Source organism: Mus caroli, unplaced genomic scaffold (assembly GCF_978045245.1).
Source record: "Mus caroli unplaced genomic scaffold, Mus_caroli_1 scaffold_12, whole genome shotgun sequence".
Lineage (NCBI taxonomy): Eukaryota > Metazoa > Chordata > Mammalia > Rodentia > Muridae > Mus > Mus caroli.
Window position 1 is genome coordinate 96657791 of NW_028227267.1, and position 19361 is coordinate 96677151.

Consider the following 19361-nt stretch of genomic DNA (forward strand, 5'->3'; position numbering starts at 1 on the left):
GCTAGAGAAAGTACCCAAGGAGCTAAAGGGATCTGCAACCCTATTGTTGGAACAACATGATGAACTAACCAGAACCCCGGAGCTCTTGTCTCTAGCTGCATATGTATCGAAAGATGGCCTAGTCGGCCATCACTGGAAAGAGAGGCCCATTGGTCATGCAAACTTTATATGCCCCAATATAGGGGAATGCCAGGGCCAAAAGAATGGGAATGGGTGGGTAGGGAAGTGGGGGGCGCTATGGGGGACTTTTGGGATAGCATTGGAAATGTAATTGAGGAAAATATGTAATAAAAAAAAAACAGTGAAAAAAAAATCTATGAGCAAACTATGAAGCCAAACAAATTCTTGATCTAGGTCATGGTTTCACCTTACATCCACATCTAGACCAGCAGTTCTCAACTTTCCTGATGCTGTGACCCTTTAATTCCTCATGTTGTGGTGACCCCCACTCCGCCATAAAATTATTTTCATTGCTACATTAAAACTGTAATCTTGCTTCTAAAAAAAAAAAAAAAAGATGCTCTTATCAAGTAACATCTCAAGGACAATAGCCAGTGTGACCCTATTTCATCCCATCCAGAAATTCCCTGGTTTGGTGAATCAAGTAGTTACGTTGATGATAATGTTGACATCCCTTCTGCTCTCCGTCATTTGCCCTAGTTTCCCTAAAGATAAAAGTCACTTCTCTAATCTCTGCACTGGCTTCAAACAAAGTAAAAAGAATCGAACCTGAGCAGGCTGGTAATTCAAAAATCTGAATATATATATATATGCTTATTGTAAGGAAACCTACAAAAAGTGAAGTGCTATCATTTCTGTGCCTATTGGGAAAACCAAAAAAAAAAAAAATCTATTGAGGAAATGTTTCAGAGAGCACAGGTCATAAAAATAAGGGTGGTAAAATACACTTTTCACTTCCTCTCCTTCGCCAGTTTTATTTATTATGTTCAGTGTAGGCACAGCCAAAACTTATAGTCACATAGGGTATACAAAATAAATCTAAGAGCAGAGTTAAAAGCCTTTGGAGCAGTGGTGAGCTCAGGTCTTTGCCGAGGGTATAGACAGCACATATGATGTGCACATACCATATGCAGCATCAGATCTGACACCACCACAGCATCACACTATGCTGGGCACACATCCTCCGTTCTGCATCTGCTGGACATTCTTTTCCTGGTCTGACATATTTCTACCTACTCTGATAGCGGAATTTTATGTTTCTTCAACTTTCACCTCAACTGTCCCCTCTTCTCCCTTCATTAGAACATTATGACTTCCTCCAGAGTAATGTCCTTTGAGGATTTATGAGTGAGGGCCCTAGAAGGTTTCCTATGTCTGAAAGGTCCCTGTGTTTATAGAGAATTGATTTAAAGCATTTACTTCTGACAAAGACCACAGCAGAGATGATTAGAGGAGCCTTTAGATTAGCACAGAGAAGACAAAAAAAAAAAAATGCAATCAAGGAACTGACAATGTCTTCTAAACACAGAAAGGTTCAAGACAATTCCCACAAAGCGGTCTAAGATTTGAGCTTTCTTTTGCTTAATACACCTTTAAGGCCAGGGAGCTGAAACGGGAAACCAAATCTCCCTTTTATGGCTGCAACAAATGAGCCAGCCACGGTAAATACATCATTGATTCTTTCTCACAAAGAGATACTTAAATTCGGGGTGCAAGTAAGAGGAGCATTTTCCCTTCGACTTAAGGTTTGTTAAAGGAAATTTATGTTTTCAGCATGCACTGCAAACATGGAAAAACGGATTGTACCTTCATCAGTCTTTAAATCAAAACAGCTTGCTATCTGGTAACGACAGGCGTAGCGGTCGATTTATTTCATAAAACTTTATGTACAAAGAGACAGTGTCTATGAACTTAATGGAGAGAATATTGAGTCTGGAAGGGTAATTTTTATTACAGTTTATAGTGGGATTATCCATACTCCACAGTTTCCAGATTTTATGGTTGCACAGTGTTGATGAGGTTAGCCGCAGTGCAGGGTCAAGGGGCGGGGGAAGGCACACATAATTTCTTATACTGGGAAATACAACTAGCATAACTATTTAATATATTATATAAGACACATTGCTGATTCTAATTAATTATCCAGGTCCAATCAAAGACCTCTTTATCATCTGTTCACAGGTAAAATATTTTACAATATATTACAAAAGCATAAGAAAGGACTGACTATAATGACCATACAGCACAGTGTTTTCATTATGACCCTTTGAAAACCTCAAGAATGCTTCTCGCTCACAGGAGTTCAACGCCAGAAACCATTAACATCCACACTGTTATCAATTATCTAAAATGTAATTCAAATACTATTTCTGAAGAGTAAGCACTGTGAGATTAAAGAAACTCGAGGACAGTGCAGAAACACTATATACTCAGGAACCCAGAGACTCCAGATGGTTCACTGGAATAAGCAGTACTAGCCCTGGGGAAGGAGGGCAGGCATGGATTCTGATAATACTCAGAAGCTGTGTACCAGACACTGGATAAGGTCGGGAGAAACCCAGAGAAGGAGTTACAGAAAGAGAAAGACGGTTGAGGATGCTTTCCAAGTTGATTGGTACCTCCACAGAAAAGGAGTCACTGAATGTAATCAATAATGGAAAGTCCTCTTTTTGTTTTTTGTTTGTTTTTTTTTGTTTTGTTTTCCTGAGCTTATCAAACTTACAACCTATATCCCCAAAGACACGACTATTTATTTTTATTTTATTTTCTCTATGATGACGATTTCTTTGCTTGGGGGTGTGAAACTTGCTAATAGCATACAAGTTGGCACACATATGCTTTGATTTAGTGAAAAAAAAATTAAGCCATCCCTTTAAAATGTGAAGTGATGAAACAAAGGACATTTTAATTTTACTAAGCAGAGTAAAGATAACAATGTATAGAACAGAAAAATAGGGGAAACATGCAGAAGGCACATCTTTTCTTTTTGAACCAAATAAAATAATGTCTTTCACATACTAGAACTCTTAAACATAATGTATACGTATAAGACATATCTAATATATAATGTATATAAAATATATATTTAGCATTAAGTTTGAGTTTTCTTAATAGCCATCTATTTTTAAAATTTTTTTCCTCTCTCTCTCTCTCTCTCTCTCTCTCTCTCTCTCTTCTAGAGACAGGGTTTCTCTGTGTAGCCCTGGCTGTCCTGGAACTCACTCTGTACATCAGGCTGGCCTCGAACTCAGAAATCCGCCTGCCTCTGCCTCCCAAGTGCTGGGATTAAAGGCGTGCGCCACCACCACCCAGCTTGTCTATTTTTTTTTTAATTTAGTGAGGCGTGGTTCAGATAGGGTTTCATGAGGCTCAGCATTGGATTCTATCTTTGTAACTGAAGATGACCTTTGACTCCTGCCTCCACTTCCCTAAGTTCCATTTATAGAATTATAGGCGAACACCATCAAGCTAAGAAGATTTCTTAGAAGAGATTCACTGCATCTTGTTTTGACTCTGAGCTGGCAAAACCATGGACCATCCTAGGAAAAGGATCTGATAAGCAGTAGCCTTGAATCTCTCTGTGTACGATTTGTACTATTCTACCACTAGGTGGCAGCACAGAGACTCCAGTCCTCCAGGTAAATCTCAACTCCTTAAGACTTCTGGGACAGAAGATTTGGTGAGATATGCAACAGAAAGAAAACTCAAGCCTTGGGGAGGAGTAGTGTGGGATCCAGGCATGATGGGCCAGGCCTACAGTCTCAGTTCTCAGAATGTGGAAGCAGGAGATTCAGGAATTCAGGGCCTGTCTCTGCTTCATGAAGTGTGCATGTATATGTATGTGTATCTATGTGTATATGTATATATATATATATATATATATATATATATATATATAATTCATGAAGAATATTATACACACACATATATATGTATATATATATAAAACACATACACATGTATACATTGTACACATATTTATATAATGTGTGTATATATGTATAATATACATACATGCACACTTATATATAATATATTATATATATTATATAATATGTATTATATATATTAGTGTGTATGTATGTATATATTATGTATACACACATACATACACACTCACTCTGAGGCCAGCCTATGCTACATGAGACCCTGTCCCATGTAGTAGAAATTATTAAAAATCCCCCCCCCCCACTTTTTAAGTTTTGACAATTACTAGGGGTCACCCCTCATCTACTCTTCTAACTGCCGGCCTGACTACCTCTCCAGTGCTGTACCCCAGATACTTGCTGTTTCTCCTGGCCATGTGCTCACCGTTCTTCTCCCCTCATTTTGTAACTAAAGAAGTAGCCGAAGCCACATGTAATTGCCTTCTTGCCCAGGCAGAGCAGGCAGACAAGAAGGGAAATCAAAGGCTTCAGGCATGGGGATGATCCTTGAAGAATTCGGACTGTGTTTGATCAGTGTCATCACCTCTGCAGGAAAATCAAAACGTGACCCCCATGCCATGTACTGCTTGCACAAAAGACTGAACGGAACTGTGAAGAAAATTTAAGTTGCTGGTATACTTGATCTTCTAGAAGATAGTTTAATAATTTCTGCATTTTAATAGAGCCGTTGTTTTAAGATATCTGAAAGAGAAATTTTAACTGCAGAAATTAGTACATTTAAAATAGTAGTTAATTCTTCCTATGTCCCTTCTAAATTCTTTTTCTTTAAATTTTTTTTTATTTTATTGTAACACACACACATTTAATTTGCTTGGGTTTCTTAAGAATTAGATATTCTGTCCTTCTGATTCTATTGACAAAGAACATTCATAAATTATTGTATATAATTTATAATGTACAGTGTTGTATGACTTTGTTCAGTAGAAAAGCCCAAAATACCCTGGGTAGACCCATTCTTTGGCTACAGATCCAGAACATTCACAGGTAGAATGTCCACATAATCAGATTCTTAATGAAACATATTCAAAAAACATTTTGTTTAGAAAAACACCATCCTTTAAAATATTAAAAGAAAAATTAAATAAAAAGCTGATTGTTTTTTAGGGTGGATTCTGGAATTCTATCTTTGTCTCTTTGGGAGTATCAGAAGAAGAACCAATCCCCATCATACTTTTCAGATATAAACATTGTGTTTTCTTTAAAGAAAACAAAATATTAAGGGATAGTAATTTTGAAAGGAAGGGCAGTGTGTCTCTGACCAGAAATGTCTAGCATGGTCTGCGATGTCTTCATTTTCTTTAAAGGAAGTTTTGCAGGTTTGGGATCAAGAGGACCATGAGGAGGGAAAGAAGAAGAAGAAGCTACCATGGAATAAAAGAGGAATATGCAGGAGTGGATAAAGGAGAAGACATAATGGGTCAGCTGAGCCATGAAAATGTGGCCCTGAGGGCTGCTCACCCAGAGTGAAGAGCAACCCAGATGGAACATAAAATAAGTAATAATTTGGGATTATTGATATGCTATACATTCTATCAGCATGGAGGGTAGGCAGCTGCCAAGTTATTGTGCTGCTTAAGGCATACTGTAAATATAAAGGCTGTGAGTGTGTCTTTCTTCCAGGGACTGAATAACCAAGGGTGGGGTAGAAACCATCTGACAGAATCTTTTAATAATTCCTTCTATAGTCCCACTCCCAAACTCAATCCCAAATGGACAGAATAGCAAAAAAAAAAAAAAAAAAAAAAAACCCAAAAAAACAAAAAACCAAACAAACAAAAAAACAGACGGAGATAAAGACAATTAAGAGAGAGAAATTAGAGAAAACTTCCCAAGGAGTTGCTTTCAAACCCTGGTACCATAGTAAAAGGCCTACCACTGTGACCATTTCAGCCTCACTCAGCACGCATGCGCGTGCACACACACACACACACACACACACACATGAACGCACACTAACACACAAGCACACATTGAAGCTGATTTCCCAATACCACATTGCTTGTGCATGTAAATAAGTTAAATCAACACATTTCATGGATTAATATTTGTTTGACTGTTGTTCTCAGATTTGCTTTAAACCTATTCCATTCTATTTTACTTCTGTAAAATATCTAATTTTCAGTTTATTTCAACTGCCCCCAGCAGGAAAAGTTCACAATGTGAAAAATACTGTATTGACATATCATAAAGTGACATGTTACAATTTTGTTTCTTTTTAAATGAACTTTCCTTGCTGGTAGTGAAGGATGTTGCTGCCACGTGAGTGGCATATAAAACATTTATTTTATATATGAGCTAATATCTAGGAGATTAAAAGAAGATGAAGCCATCTGATTATCAAAACCATAATTGGCCATTGATCAAAATAACATTCACCCTACATAAAGGTTCCTGGAGAAAGCATCAAGTGTGTAATCATTGCTTAGTAAATTACTACCGTTTCCTTCACTAATAGATAGACTGGTATCAATTACATTTTTTTCCTAAGGAATACAATTAAAATATCACTTAATCAATTTCCCATTAAGAACAGAAAACATAATGAAAGAGCTTAGACAATAGAAACATAGCTTGGAAAAGGGAAAGAATTATTAAGGGAACGAGAAAGGAGGAGGAGCAGAGGGCACAGCCAGAGAGTTGTCAATTATTCCGAAGCCAATTTACAGCATCACGTCTGGTGATTCTTGGAGCATGATCATCTCTTGAATAGTATAGTCTCCCTTCTCAAATTTGTTCATTCAAGGCCTTATATGTCACTGAGTAAATTATTTGCTAGACACATGTCTATTTGCCCAACAAGTATATATTTCTTGCAATGAGTGGAGATCCCAAATATCAAAATCGTTCACTATATAACTACATCTGATGTGGAAATGGGTTTCTTCTAGTGCATAGCACTACTAGTGCTACGTTAAATAAGATTATATTTAGAAGTATCCTCTCAAGTGGGGGAAATTAAAAATTGATTGCCTACTAGTTTATATTCTAACTGCCAGAGAAAACGCATCAGGTGGGCGCAAAATAAAGAGTCCACCCGAGTCCTCTATTACTATAACGAGACATTCTAGGCAGAAATCTATTTAAACATGAATTAGAACCCTTTTCCATGAGAGAATGTAGTCCTGGGCAAAGGGATACCGCATGAGAGGCTAGTATCAGCGCTTAATAACATGTTATAACAGAATGAATCCAAAGTCTATTTTGACAGCCTTTACCTAAAAAATACATTTGTAGCCCTCCTCAGTTCCTTAGCAACATTCACCATTTCAAGCAGACTGCCCGTGGAACTGCTGGTTACTTCCTATCTTGTCTTCGTTTCTGTGCTTGGATTGTTGAAATAACTCAGAAAACTGGGAAGCCAATCAAAGACCGGTGCTGGCATTATAGAACATGTGCACTACTTACCGGGAGGTTTCTCTCTTCTGCTAATCTCTAAAAGTCATATAGACAGCATATGTGCCCTTTAAAGCTGCTTATCATTGGCTCTGACAGCTAAGCCAGCCTGTGCAAGATGAAGCAGTGCACCTGACAGATTGGAAAGACTTCAGATAAATAAGAACACAAAAATGCTAATTTTAAAATGATATCTAGTCAACCTTCTTTGCACACCCCAAAGTTCAAAATTAGTTAAGTTTCTATTTAGGGTTGAGATTCAGGTTCAAAAGAACAATGAACCAGCAATTTATCCAGAGGAAATAAAGCATTCCAAACGCCTCGTTAAATTTTTCATAGACACGGACTCCCTGACTTTCTCTTACAGTTTAATAAGTCCTTCCTTTGTTTGATTCTGGTGATAGTGTAACAATCCAGCCTTGTAATGTCTCTAAGAATAATAAGCCAAAGGACAGCAAGACTCCAGTCACACTTTTCATTTAAGAACATTAAAACATTAGCCAAAGAACAGAATTACTAGGTCTATTCATATACATCTCATTCATAATGTTCACAATTAACATATAAGTCTGTCACCCATTAGTGACTATAGATAAATAGGGAAAGCAGAAGACATTTACCAAATGTAGAGGCTGTAGCCGTCACTCTCAGAAGCCAAGACAACTGTACACATAAGCACAGGTCAGCTGCCTGGGACTATTCTGGTCCTATGAACAGATGACACCAGGGTTCCACTGAACAGTGAACTAAAAGACCACAGTCATGTGTAAGGTGGACAGAAGAAGCAAGCGTATGACAAGAACTATGACCTGAAACAAGGAACCAGTGTCAACAGGTGGTTGGCTGACAACAGAAAAAAAAATTTTATATATATATAACTAAACCACCAAGTGAAGTGGGGAGAACACAGGGTGCCTGTGTCAGCAGCAAGTGTCAGCTCTTCCAACAAGCTTTACAGCCATCTCTTGGATGACCATATTTCCTTTCACAAATACAAATGGCAGAAGGCTAAAATTACACTTGTGGAATCTTCCCGAAGGTTGCAGAGAAAAGCAAAAGCCTGCATAAAGAAAACGGGGCGGGGGGCGGGGGGGGGCAGGGAGATCACAGATTCGCCTGTGACCATGAGCCTCTGAGAAGTCCTGAATGGGTTCTACGGACATCAGTAGTATTCTGGGGCGTGGGAGTTTTCCTCAGTGTGTCCACATCTAAATAGAATAACCATAGAAACTGCGCATCCAAACTGACTTAGTTACTCAATAGCAGAATTGACTTGCTTTAGTTAGGTATTTTAGGAAAATATATTTTGTTCTCAAGGATCCAATGATCACCTTTTTGAAAATCTTAAACAATGTCCTTATGATCCACACTAAGTTATATTTTCAAATGCCACACTAGCTTAACAACAAAGCCTTAATGAAATAAAAAAAATGTTTTGTATAATTCTCATATAAATTCTGATGTTGGTTTTTATGGGCGGCAGAAAGATGGAGCTGGAACCCTACCCTCTAGATAAGCTACTTCATCATTATCATATAGACAACTAACTTCTGGGAGGGAATGAAGGGGAAAAGACAACCTATGTGAGATAATAAGGGAGAAAGGAAAACTACTTAGGAAAGAAAAGTGTGTAACCGTGATACACAGCCCAGCTCAGCTCCACCGGATCACTTCAGGCCCTTCAGGTTAGTTCCAAAACCACTAGTCAATTATACCCCTGTCCTAGAAAGGATCTATTGAGATATCGGATGTTGGAGAAAAGTCTGTGTCCTTTAAACTCTTAGGTGGATTTTCTGAAACTGGTCATGGCATTGCCCTTTAATTATCTTGAATTCTAAAATGTAGTATCTATTAATATTAAAATGTTGAACATAGCTTTAGAAAACTAGAATAAGTAATTCAGGGCTTATTGTCTACGTTGACATACTATGTGCACTTCAAAAGGTGGAGATGAAAATATTTGATTTGTATTTATATTGTTTCTGGTATCATTCTCATAATTCTCAATGGAGCCCATAGTTTATTCGATGTTTGTTTGCTTCGCATTGACAACCCCAGGTCACTGTTTTGGGTCTTTATAGTAACAATTATCAGTGGAACCTGTATTTTCCTTAACGTTTATTGTTATACTTTCCTTGTCAATCACAGATCATCATTGTCTGCTTTTACATTTTCCCTCATTTTTCTTTATTCATCTCTGGTCCTAACAATTCTGCCAATACAACAAATCGATGCTCGAATACAAATTAATTACTATAAAATACAGGTTACTCCACAAAATAATAGAAGCCCTCACATGCAGCTGAAGATTGGGTTCTTAGAATTCTCCCTTCTCTATAATTAACCACAGTTATCTATTTGTTTTCAACTCTCTCCTGGATTCTGCTTGAGAGTACACAGATATTCTAGTCTCTGTTTACTTGGCAAGACTCTTTGTGGAGAATGGAAATGCCTCCCTAAGTATCGTTGTGCATCTCCACAGCTCTTCAGGAAAATACTCCCTAGATTGAATCTCACTTTCCTCACTCCATGTGTGAACAAGAACCCATTTCATCTTTGTCATCCCACCCCATGGACATAGTTCTCATCATTATCGGGAACACTCTCACCCACATCCCTCAGCTTGCCTCTCACTGAGCCCCTGAGCAACACTTACTAGAAACTGGAAAGCCACCCCTTTAAAGATCCTCTTTTGATATACTGTCCTTCCTGTCCTTATGTTCTTGTACAAAGCTCTCCAGCAGATCAACAGTGCTGGATCTCTCGTCCCCTTCTGACTCCTCAGGTGTCTCTTTCTAACCTCTGAAGTATGTCCAGCTTGCACCCCAAAGTAGTTATGTATGTGACCCAACACATTTGTAGATCACAATGTCACAATGTCATATCACAATGCCAAAAGGTTGGATAGGTACTGTTCGATGGCTCTGCGGACCAGCACTTGTACAAGTGTGAAGAGCAGAGTTTGGATCCTCAGAGCCCATCCACATAAAAGCCAATAGGCATGGTTGAGAGGCAAAGACAGGGGGCCCCAGGTGTGACTTGGCTGTTTAGACAATAGTTGAGAATCTGTTCAGTGAAGAGACCCAGCCTTAATAAATAGAATGAAGAATGATCAAGGACGATATTTCACATCAACTTTGGGACCCCACACTCAAGCATGAGCACCAAACATAGGCACTCATAATACACATACATACAATGTGCTTAAAACAAATGTTTGGATACTACCTCTTTATTGGTCTTTCCTGCCTAACTTCTGTTCTGGCTCTCATCCAAGATGATCTATGCCAGTTATTATTAAGCAACAAATACCTCCTCTACCCAATGAATCCCCAATTCATTTTTGCAAACTTTCCCTCCTTTTATAGCCAAAGGCTCACTTTCCAAGTACCATGTTAAGCTTTCTAGTTAAACATAGAGCAGGCATGTAATGCTGAATATAGAATACCCCAAAGGAATTTCCTCCAAAGCCACACTCCTCCCATCATAGGAAAGACGGCATCACTTGCTCAATAGCTGAGCCACAGGAGTAGAGGCTGCCCCCACTGCCCATCTTTCCTCATAGTAGCTTCCAATCCATATGGCCATTGTCTAGTTCCCCATTTTAACTGCTGCATCGTATTCTCTATTGTATGCAGTAGCTGTATGATTCTTGCGTGGCAATGAACAACATGACTTACTTCGGCACATGTCTTTCTAGTGGATTCTTATCCCATTTAGAACAAGAGCCATGGAGGGATTTAAGGTCCTAACTACCTTCCCTCTGGCCCCGAAGTCGCTTCTGTGCTCATCAGTACCACTGTCCACTGGTTGTCCACTACAAGCCACAGTCCTCTCTGTTCCCCACCACATGGGTGGCTCTCACCTGGGCCTTCCAATCTTCTCATAGGCTGGACTGAAATTCCTGGAGTTACTTTATAGAGGCAAGACAAGTCCTTGAGGGTTATGGTTTCTACAGCAACAAACCATTCTTCTACATGGGCAGGTTGTGTACCCCTCAGCCTCACCTTGGACGGTCCTCTCACATATTTGCTCACATAGGTCCATTCTAAATCCTGTTCATTTACCGTAGCTCTCAGGACATTTCCTAGCTTTTGTACTATTACACAATGCATTCCATGTCCCACTGTGATGCCTGCTGACTCTGGGCTAGGCAACACCTTCCACTCCCTGAGGCCAGTATCCTTTTTACTTGGAGGAGTTGAGTCTCTAGCTTTCTCATGTCCTTTTGTTGTTATTGAAGCATTCCTGGTGATAATTTCATCTTATCCTTTCCTTAATCTCTGAACTCCATCCTTTTATGGACAATTACAGTACAGACATTTCTTCTTTCCACATATAACCATCCCATGCAACAATGTGTTTTGTCAAATACAATGCTCTTTACTTCTACTCCTCTTCTTAGAGGATGAGTCTCTCGATGACATTCCCCTTTTTTTCCTTTCCTTTTTTATTAGATATTTTCTTCCTTTACATTTCAAATGCTATCCCCAAAGCCCCTATACCCTCCCCCACCCTGCTCCTCAAACCACCCACTCCCGATGACATTTTCTAAATTGTAGTCCAATTCTAACGAAAATGAACAAATGTTTGTTTCTTTAATCTCATACTATTCATCAGACTTGCAGGCATATCCAGATTTCTGACACTGCAATGGGATGATGTCTGCTATAATATTCATGCTCAAGAATATGAAATTTAGTTACAAAGAAATTGCAGACAGATTCTTAAAGTCCTAAGCATGTTTCCAATATTGGGTGGGGTTGTATTCCTAGCTGCCTTCAGGTGTATGAGGCCCAAGAGCTTCAGGATGGATAGACCAGGAAGCAGAGTGAGAGAGAAACAATATCAGCTTTGTTTAACACTGTATACCCAGTGGCAGTAATGCTTAGATAGATGGTGATAGATGCTCAGCAGACACTTGGTTGAACAAATATCTTGATCCACATGAAACGAGAGTCTAGATATGGACATGTGCATTATCTGCACTTTTGTGTCATGTCATGTGTAGTGTCACCTGTTTCTCTGTCATGGAGCATGTATGTTCTACTGATGTCAAAAGTCATTGGCTAGCAAATTCACCTAATTTAAATGAGCGATGTCTTTCTCCTTTTATCAGTTTGGAATGCCAACTCCCTTCCCTCTCTCATCAACACCAAGTATGCAAGTCCTAAGTGAGAAAGTAAAGAGGAGCCCCTCTGCTATCCAGCCATTTTAGTGCTGGCTCAGTACCCTGCTGCATATGAGTCAAATAAAGATTTGAAGAATTACCCAAATGCCCTTTCCTTTGCTCATCTTGAGGTAGGCAAACCTTTCCACTAGACACTTTTACTGTGCTCCAGTTAATCAGTTAAACAATAAAAGGTTATAAAATGCTACAGCAATATTTGTAGAATATGGTGATTATAAAAACTTAATATGAAGTAATAAAAATGTAAAAATGGGATGTTTCCAGGCAATTTCTCATACTAATTTCTCATCCCTTATCATCACTGCATTAGCAGCTTTGAGAAGTACCACAGCAACTTCTTGGGTTGAATTTAATTCAACAAGTTCTGTCCGCTGTACCAGTGTCACCATCAACTTTGTTGTATGAGAGGAGAAAAGGAAGTCTTGAGTACTGCTTATAATATTTAGGAGAAAAGTAAGGATGATAAAAAAGGCAGATGTTTACTGACACTAGGTCAACACTAGCATCTGTACTGTGTACTGTGTTCTTCCATCCTAGGACAGATCATGTTACTTGCCCCATTAGCTTCACTGATGAACATGAGAATTAAGAGAATGACTTCCTAAAGTCATAAATAAGTGAAACAGGATTTTACTTCACATATTTGTATGTTCCAAGAACAGCTTACTAGGCTTATGATTAAGTAATTTTTATTCATGAAATAAAACATACTACATGAAACTAACAAATAACTCACAGAGAGAACAAATGATAGTGTGAGTCTTACAGGGACGCTATAATATACATTATGCAGAAAATTAAATTTTAACCATATATATATGTATATATATACATATATATAATCCATACTAAAATATTTACTGATAATTTTCACAAAGAAAGTAATGTTTTCCATAAGTGACACTGCAGACATGAGCCTACATATAGGACTTTGATACTGGAGAGACACTGGAGTTCACCATGGACATAGAGACACAGCTATAGGACACATATATAGACACATAGGCAATATATAGTGGTGTGCTTTGCTACATGTTAAGTGCTAATTCTTAAGAATATATAACTATACATCTGGATAATAAGTAAAACCAATGTCTGACTTAGCTCCAAGTTACATTATTATTCTTCAAAGAGACTTGTTCACTTTATTCAGAGGTATGAGCAATATCAAAAGATGCAGCATAAGAAACATCCATTAAAAAGTATCTTAATTCCATTTTTCTCAACTTTTTAAATCCATTGCTGTTCAGAGCAGTTGCCTGTTCCATGGTAGTAGATAACACACAGTGTAGGGAGCAGAAGAAGCCCCTGAATTAGTAAATGTGTATTTTGACACAGGCATGTCCATGTCACAGACACAAAGGCCAAATGACTCATGGGAAATTGGCTAAGCTATTATCTATATGGGTTTGACTCAAGATGAATGGCAAAGCTTTCTTCAAGGAGACTGAGTGTTTGTAAAAGATTGATCAGTGTGTACAGATCAGCAACTGTGGCTTCCTCCTTCCAGATGTCTATAAGCTGAGCTTGCCCCCTCACAGAGCCCACAGAGCCTAGCTCACCATCGCCCTGGATTGTACCTAATAAATATGCTGAAGTCAAGGATGGTAGCAGTAGGAAAGCCCAGCCTGATCCTCGTTTCAATATATGTATATCCATGCCTTTGTTTTTTTCTTCACTCTCTCCATACCCCTAGGCAGGGTGCTAGAACCTAAGCCATGTGAAGCATAGCAACAGGGGTTGTTACATAAAGCAATGAATGTCTGTTTACTTGTCAACCTTGAAAACTGAAACTCCTGAATCAGGAGATTTTTAACTTTGTTAAAGAGGGAAGGTGAAACTTATTTGAGTGCTAGGAAGAAATTTAATATTGATAAAATAATAACTTCCAGGGGTAAACACACAGCTCTATATAGATGTTTATAAACATTCTGCCAAGTTTTCAATAATATATCATCTCTCAATATTGAATCCTACCTTTTACCAGAAGCAAAACAACCGTGTTTCCTTGTATTTTATGAGCAGACAGCAGTTTATGCATTCATTGATCATGTTTTAATCATGGGCCTCAGTAGTAATACAGTGTCAGAGGAAAAAGCAATATTGGGCAAATCTGATCCTAGCATCGTGTCTGGCCTCTGAAGACAAAATACACAAATATGCACTCAGTTTCATAGGGAATAAGTCAATAATATGAGATTTTTATATTTGCAGTGAAGGTTGGTTTAGTATTTTGGTTTGTATGTAGAAAAGAAAAAAAAAAGGCAAAGTCTAATGAGATTTACAATTTCTTCTATTAACACTCTGCAAAAGGCAATCACTTATGCATAGAAGGTAACTCCATATACAGCTGCATAACTACCACAATGAATGAAATAACTAGATATTGTAACATCAGCATTTCACAAAGTATCTTCCTGCCTCCAAAAATGAGAGGGAACATTAGTGTCCTGTGTTGAAATATTTCCATTAGAGATCACCCTGATACTTAAGACAATAGTCATTGAATTAGAAGACGATTCAAAGCAAACTCTATTTGCAAGTTTAGAGATACACATCTATCCTTGGGTCAAGTTGTGCTGGTCTGAAAGAGAATGCTCTCCAAGGGCTCCTCGACCTGAATGCTTATTCATCAGGGAGTGGAACTCTACACAGAATGAGAAGGATGAGAGGCGTGGCTTTGCTGCAGTAGGTGTGGCTTGTTGGAGGAGGAAGTTTAAAAAGTCTATGTTAGACCCCCCATGTCTCTGCTGTGGATCAGGATGTAAAGCTCTCGGCTACTTCCGCATGCTTCCTGCTATCATGTTCATAAACTAATTCTCTGAAGCTGAGAGCAAGCCCCCAACCAATCGGCTTTCTTTGTAAGATGCCTTGGTCATGATGTATCTTCACCATGTACAGAGTAGTAAATAAAGACAGCCTCTCATTACATATACCTTGGCTGACATGGAGCTCTCTCTATAGACCTGGCTGGCCTCAGATGCTTAGAGGTCCACCTGACTCTGCCTCCCAAGTGCTGTGATTGAAGGAAGAGTCTACCACGCCTAGCTGAATCATTGTAATATTAAATTATTTTAAAACGCACTCAAAAATAGATGTATAAATCCCATTCAGTCCATCATCATGGCATTTTGTATTACTGCCATCTAAACATTCTTGTTTGAACAACTACAAAAAAAATCCTTATTTACCTGAAAGCACTAAAAATGACTGATGTCTATGAGGGATTTATATATGTTCATTTCACATGTAATTCTGTTGTAAACAGGCTGTCTATCCCACTTTACCATTCAAAGGAAGCATAATTCTAGAAATTAAGATATCAAAACTCTGACACAAAATGGCTCGATAAATAAGTATATGGACTTAGCCTAGTTAAGGGAAGTGTCTATAAAAGTGTGGCTGCTTCAAACAGTGCCCTATTCAATATGGCCAATCATATGGTCTGCAAGGTTCTACACAGAATTTCTTTGAACATCATGTCTGCACACAATCTAAGTTCCAGTCATTGAAAAACAAAAATGCATGGTTTTCTCTGGTGTCGTAAAAACATCAAGATTTCATGTCTCTTACCTTTGCCATGGCTCCTCCCATCCTCCAGGAGCGGTACAACAATAGTGTTGTTCACATTTCCAGGTGACCGTACAGCTGTGTAGACAACCGGCACTGACTGTACCACCACAGGGATTCGATGAACATGACTGAGTTTGTTAGACTGTAAGTTCATGGGACTGGAAGGTGGGACCGGATGGATGATGTGCAAGAACTGCTGGCCGCCCACGCCAGATGCAGAGGCAACAAGGGGTCCTGGAGATAACACTGTTGACGAAGACGATGCTGAAGATACTGATGTTATAACAGTGGGGGATGAGGCTGGACGACTAGAAGAGGATGAAGAGGTTGAAGTTGAAGAAGGTGAGGAGGCAGACGCTGTCATGGAGACAGGGGAGGATGACGCTGCAGTAGGGGAGGTCCTGGCTTTGTTGATTGACAAGTCCACTGGCTCAGTTTGTGTCTGAAAGTGATCTACAGGCAGTGAGTCCTCGGGGGGCTCCCCTTTCACATTATTTAGCAAGAGGGGGACAGCTTCCATATCGGGGTAGTTGTGGACGTTTGGAGACTGCAAGGAGAAAATGGAACAGATTTGTCATTATCGCTGATATATTTCAACAGACATATAACTAATTTGAATGTGTATTAATTTTTCTCTTATTGCAGGGGAGCATTAGTTCTTTCACTCAAATATTCAAGGAATTTTTCTTTGTCAGTCACAATAATGACAGCTAAAAGAGCAAAATGCATCAGAGAAGAAGGAAGTCATTTAACATGAGTATGTTTCCTTTTCATTGGAAGGACACACATACAGCTTCCTAAGATGAATTCACAGGTTCATACAAGAGGTCACAGGAATTTAAAAATAATCACTAAATTCCTGTAGAATCTTCGAAAGACAATCTCAGTGTGTAAAACATTGTTTCAGAACTGTGCAAACAGGAGTTATTTAACAACAGCATTCCCTTTGTTGTTCTGAGTTGTTCTTGCACTAGCAGTCTGTCTCGTCTTGTTATGAAGGAATGAGAGCTTTCATTAGATGGACTGAAATACCCTCTCCAGCTCTGGAGTTCTACACTGCGGTGAATGATTTTACCCTAGTGCAACATGATCCTGATCTAGAAACAAAATATCATCCAGTAGCCATCTTGGGAAACTCGCTGTGACCTTTCTACACTCATGTTCAGCACAAGAACTACTGGGACACGCTCATTCAAAGTCGTCGACAGCACACAGTCTTCGTCAGTCTCCCAGGGCTGGTCATCAAATTACCAAAGTTAAATCACTTGAACATGTTAGATTTTAACCCTCAATACCCGCCACATTTTATTTTGGAAGATATTGCACACAGTTATGATACCTGAACCAGAGGAAACAGGTTTTAGAAAATCTATATGAGAAATTTTAAATTGTCTACAATCACTTTGTTTAATTTAAAATGATTGTTTTGTTTAGGTTCATTTGTATACCTGTAAGATATATTGAAAAAAGTTTAGCAATAAATAGTCTATAGTTTAATATACTAATATTCTCAGTATATTATTAATGGGCATGGACACACACCTATTAATTCTGAAGTTGAACAAGTACCTATGAAATGCACACATCTGGAACCACACAGCCCATGTTCTATTCCAGCATGTCAGTAGAGCTTTGATAGAAGCAGACTACAGCAGACTATTTTGTTACACCTAATTTAACCAGGTCAACGCTCACATTAGTATTATTCTCTCAGATGAAAACCCCAAATCATTATTTTCTGCTTTCTTAGGGTATTGGAACAACAATTATGTGAAGTTGGTCATTTCATGAAAGATTTTCATTTGCTAGTCTTCCTGAAAACATGAAAATGCATTTAAGGGTTTTAAAGGAAACATTGTTCTTAAAAACTTTCATTATTGAATATAAATTATAGTTCTATTCAGAGGACACAATAGGCAGGAGTGCGAGGGTGTTTTATTCTGCCACAATGAAGAGAGAGAAAAAGAAAACAACAACAAATCAACTGTGGCAGGGGATCAAATGAAAGGGAAATGGGCTGATGGTTTAATGCCTTTTCCCGTTTACCTAAAACGACTGCCTGCAAAAGCACATGAATTAGTGCTATAAAAGCTCCGAGTTCTGCAATGCCTCCTGTATGGAATTCTAACCAGGAACTGCACTTTAGGCATTAAAGCTGAGAAACAATTTTATAAACCATCCCAAACCCATTAAGAAACAAACAGCCAAACACCCAAACAACGTAAATTTCACTACTTCCATGCACGTCTGAAGATGTTATCACTCTTCCTATAGGACAGGATGCTCACTCTCAGAAGCATCATTAGGGTTTTGTTTTCATAGAATAATATGAGTTGTTTGTTATCATCTTATTACACACACATAGAAAACCCTGGTGGATATTGCTTCCATAACAGATAGAAACTGGTTCAAAATCCAAAGTATAAATCATTAAATGTATTATTAAACAGTACCAATCTCTTTAACTACACATACCCTGGATCCATTACATATTAGACAAATTCTAGACTCTTAATTTGGAAGCGATGGTTATTTTGACTGTATGTAGAAACTGGCGTTTACAGATAGAGAGGTGAGGAGCATTGCGTCCCTGTAGGAACCGTTCCTAACAGAAAGGAAAGCATGCATTGGTAGACTATGTCAGGAGAATTAGGGCCTATGGAGCTGATAAAGAGGTGGCTTCCAGGGCATGGGGCATCACTGAGCTTCAGGAGGTGCCCCATCTTCTCTGTGTTGTGACTGAGAGCCCACCATTTGCATGGCATTATCTAATCTCCAACTTCCACCAAAAGTCATGTTACAGCATCAGCTAACGACATCCGCTCAGCCTCACTGGATAGATGATATTTCCATAAAGACAAAGCTCAGAGCATACCTAGCTTTTCCCAGATGCCTGAAAACCACACAACTTTCTCCTACGCTCAAACTAAAATAACTAGGAAGCATAAACCAAACGTTTAGATCACTCACTAGGGGCCTTGGAAAATGATGTGTAAATTTATAAACACAAACATTACAGAGACACATGGCAGCTCCTCTCTGATATACAGCAGTTGAAATGAAGCCATACATTAAATAATTATGCTCTATCAGTATCAAGACAATAAAATCTTTATTGTACCCTTCATCTGCTTTCAATGTTGACAGAGTATCATATGCCAAAAGCCATCACTAATCTCTGGGGACACAGAACCATGTTGCAGGTAAAACTGTACTTCAGCTTTGGGCTGCACAGACCTATCTGTAAAATCAGCGATGTGAGAGGACAAGGCCTTTAAAAAGCTGTGGTAGACCCT

At 38.7% G+C, this 19361-nt stretch overlaps 1 protein-coding gene across 8 annotated transcripts in view; it reads right to left on the bottom strand.

The window, feature by feature from the left end:
* Klf12 (KLF transcription factor 12) overlaps positions 1-19361 on the bottom strand; it is a 415415-nt gene that overhangs the window by 149134 nt on the left and 246920 nt on the right. For all 8 annotated transcript variants that reach the window (XM_021182110.3, XM_085828811.1, XM_029469158.2 and 5 more), the window contains one exon: positions 16066-16612. In XM_021182110.3, the coding sequence (XP_021037769.1) occupies positions 16066-16612 (547 nt within the window). The remainder of the gene's footprint in view (positions 1-16065; positions 16613-19361) is intronic.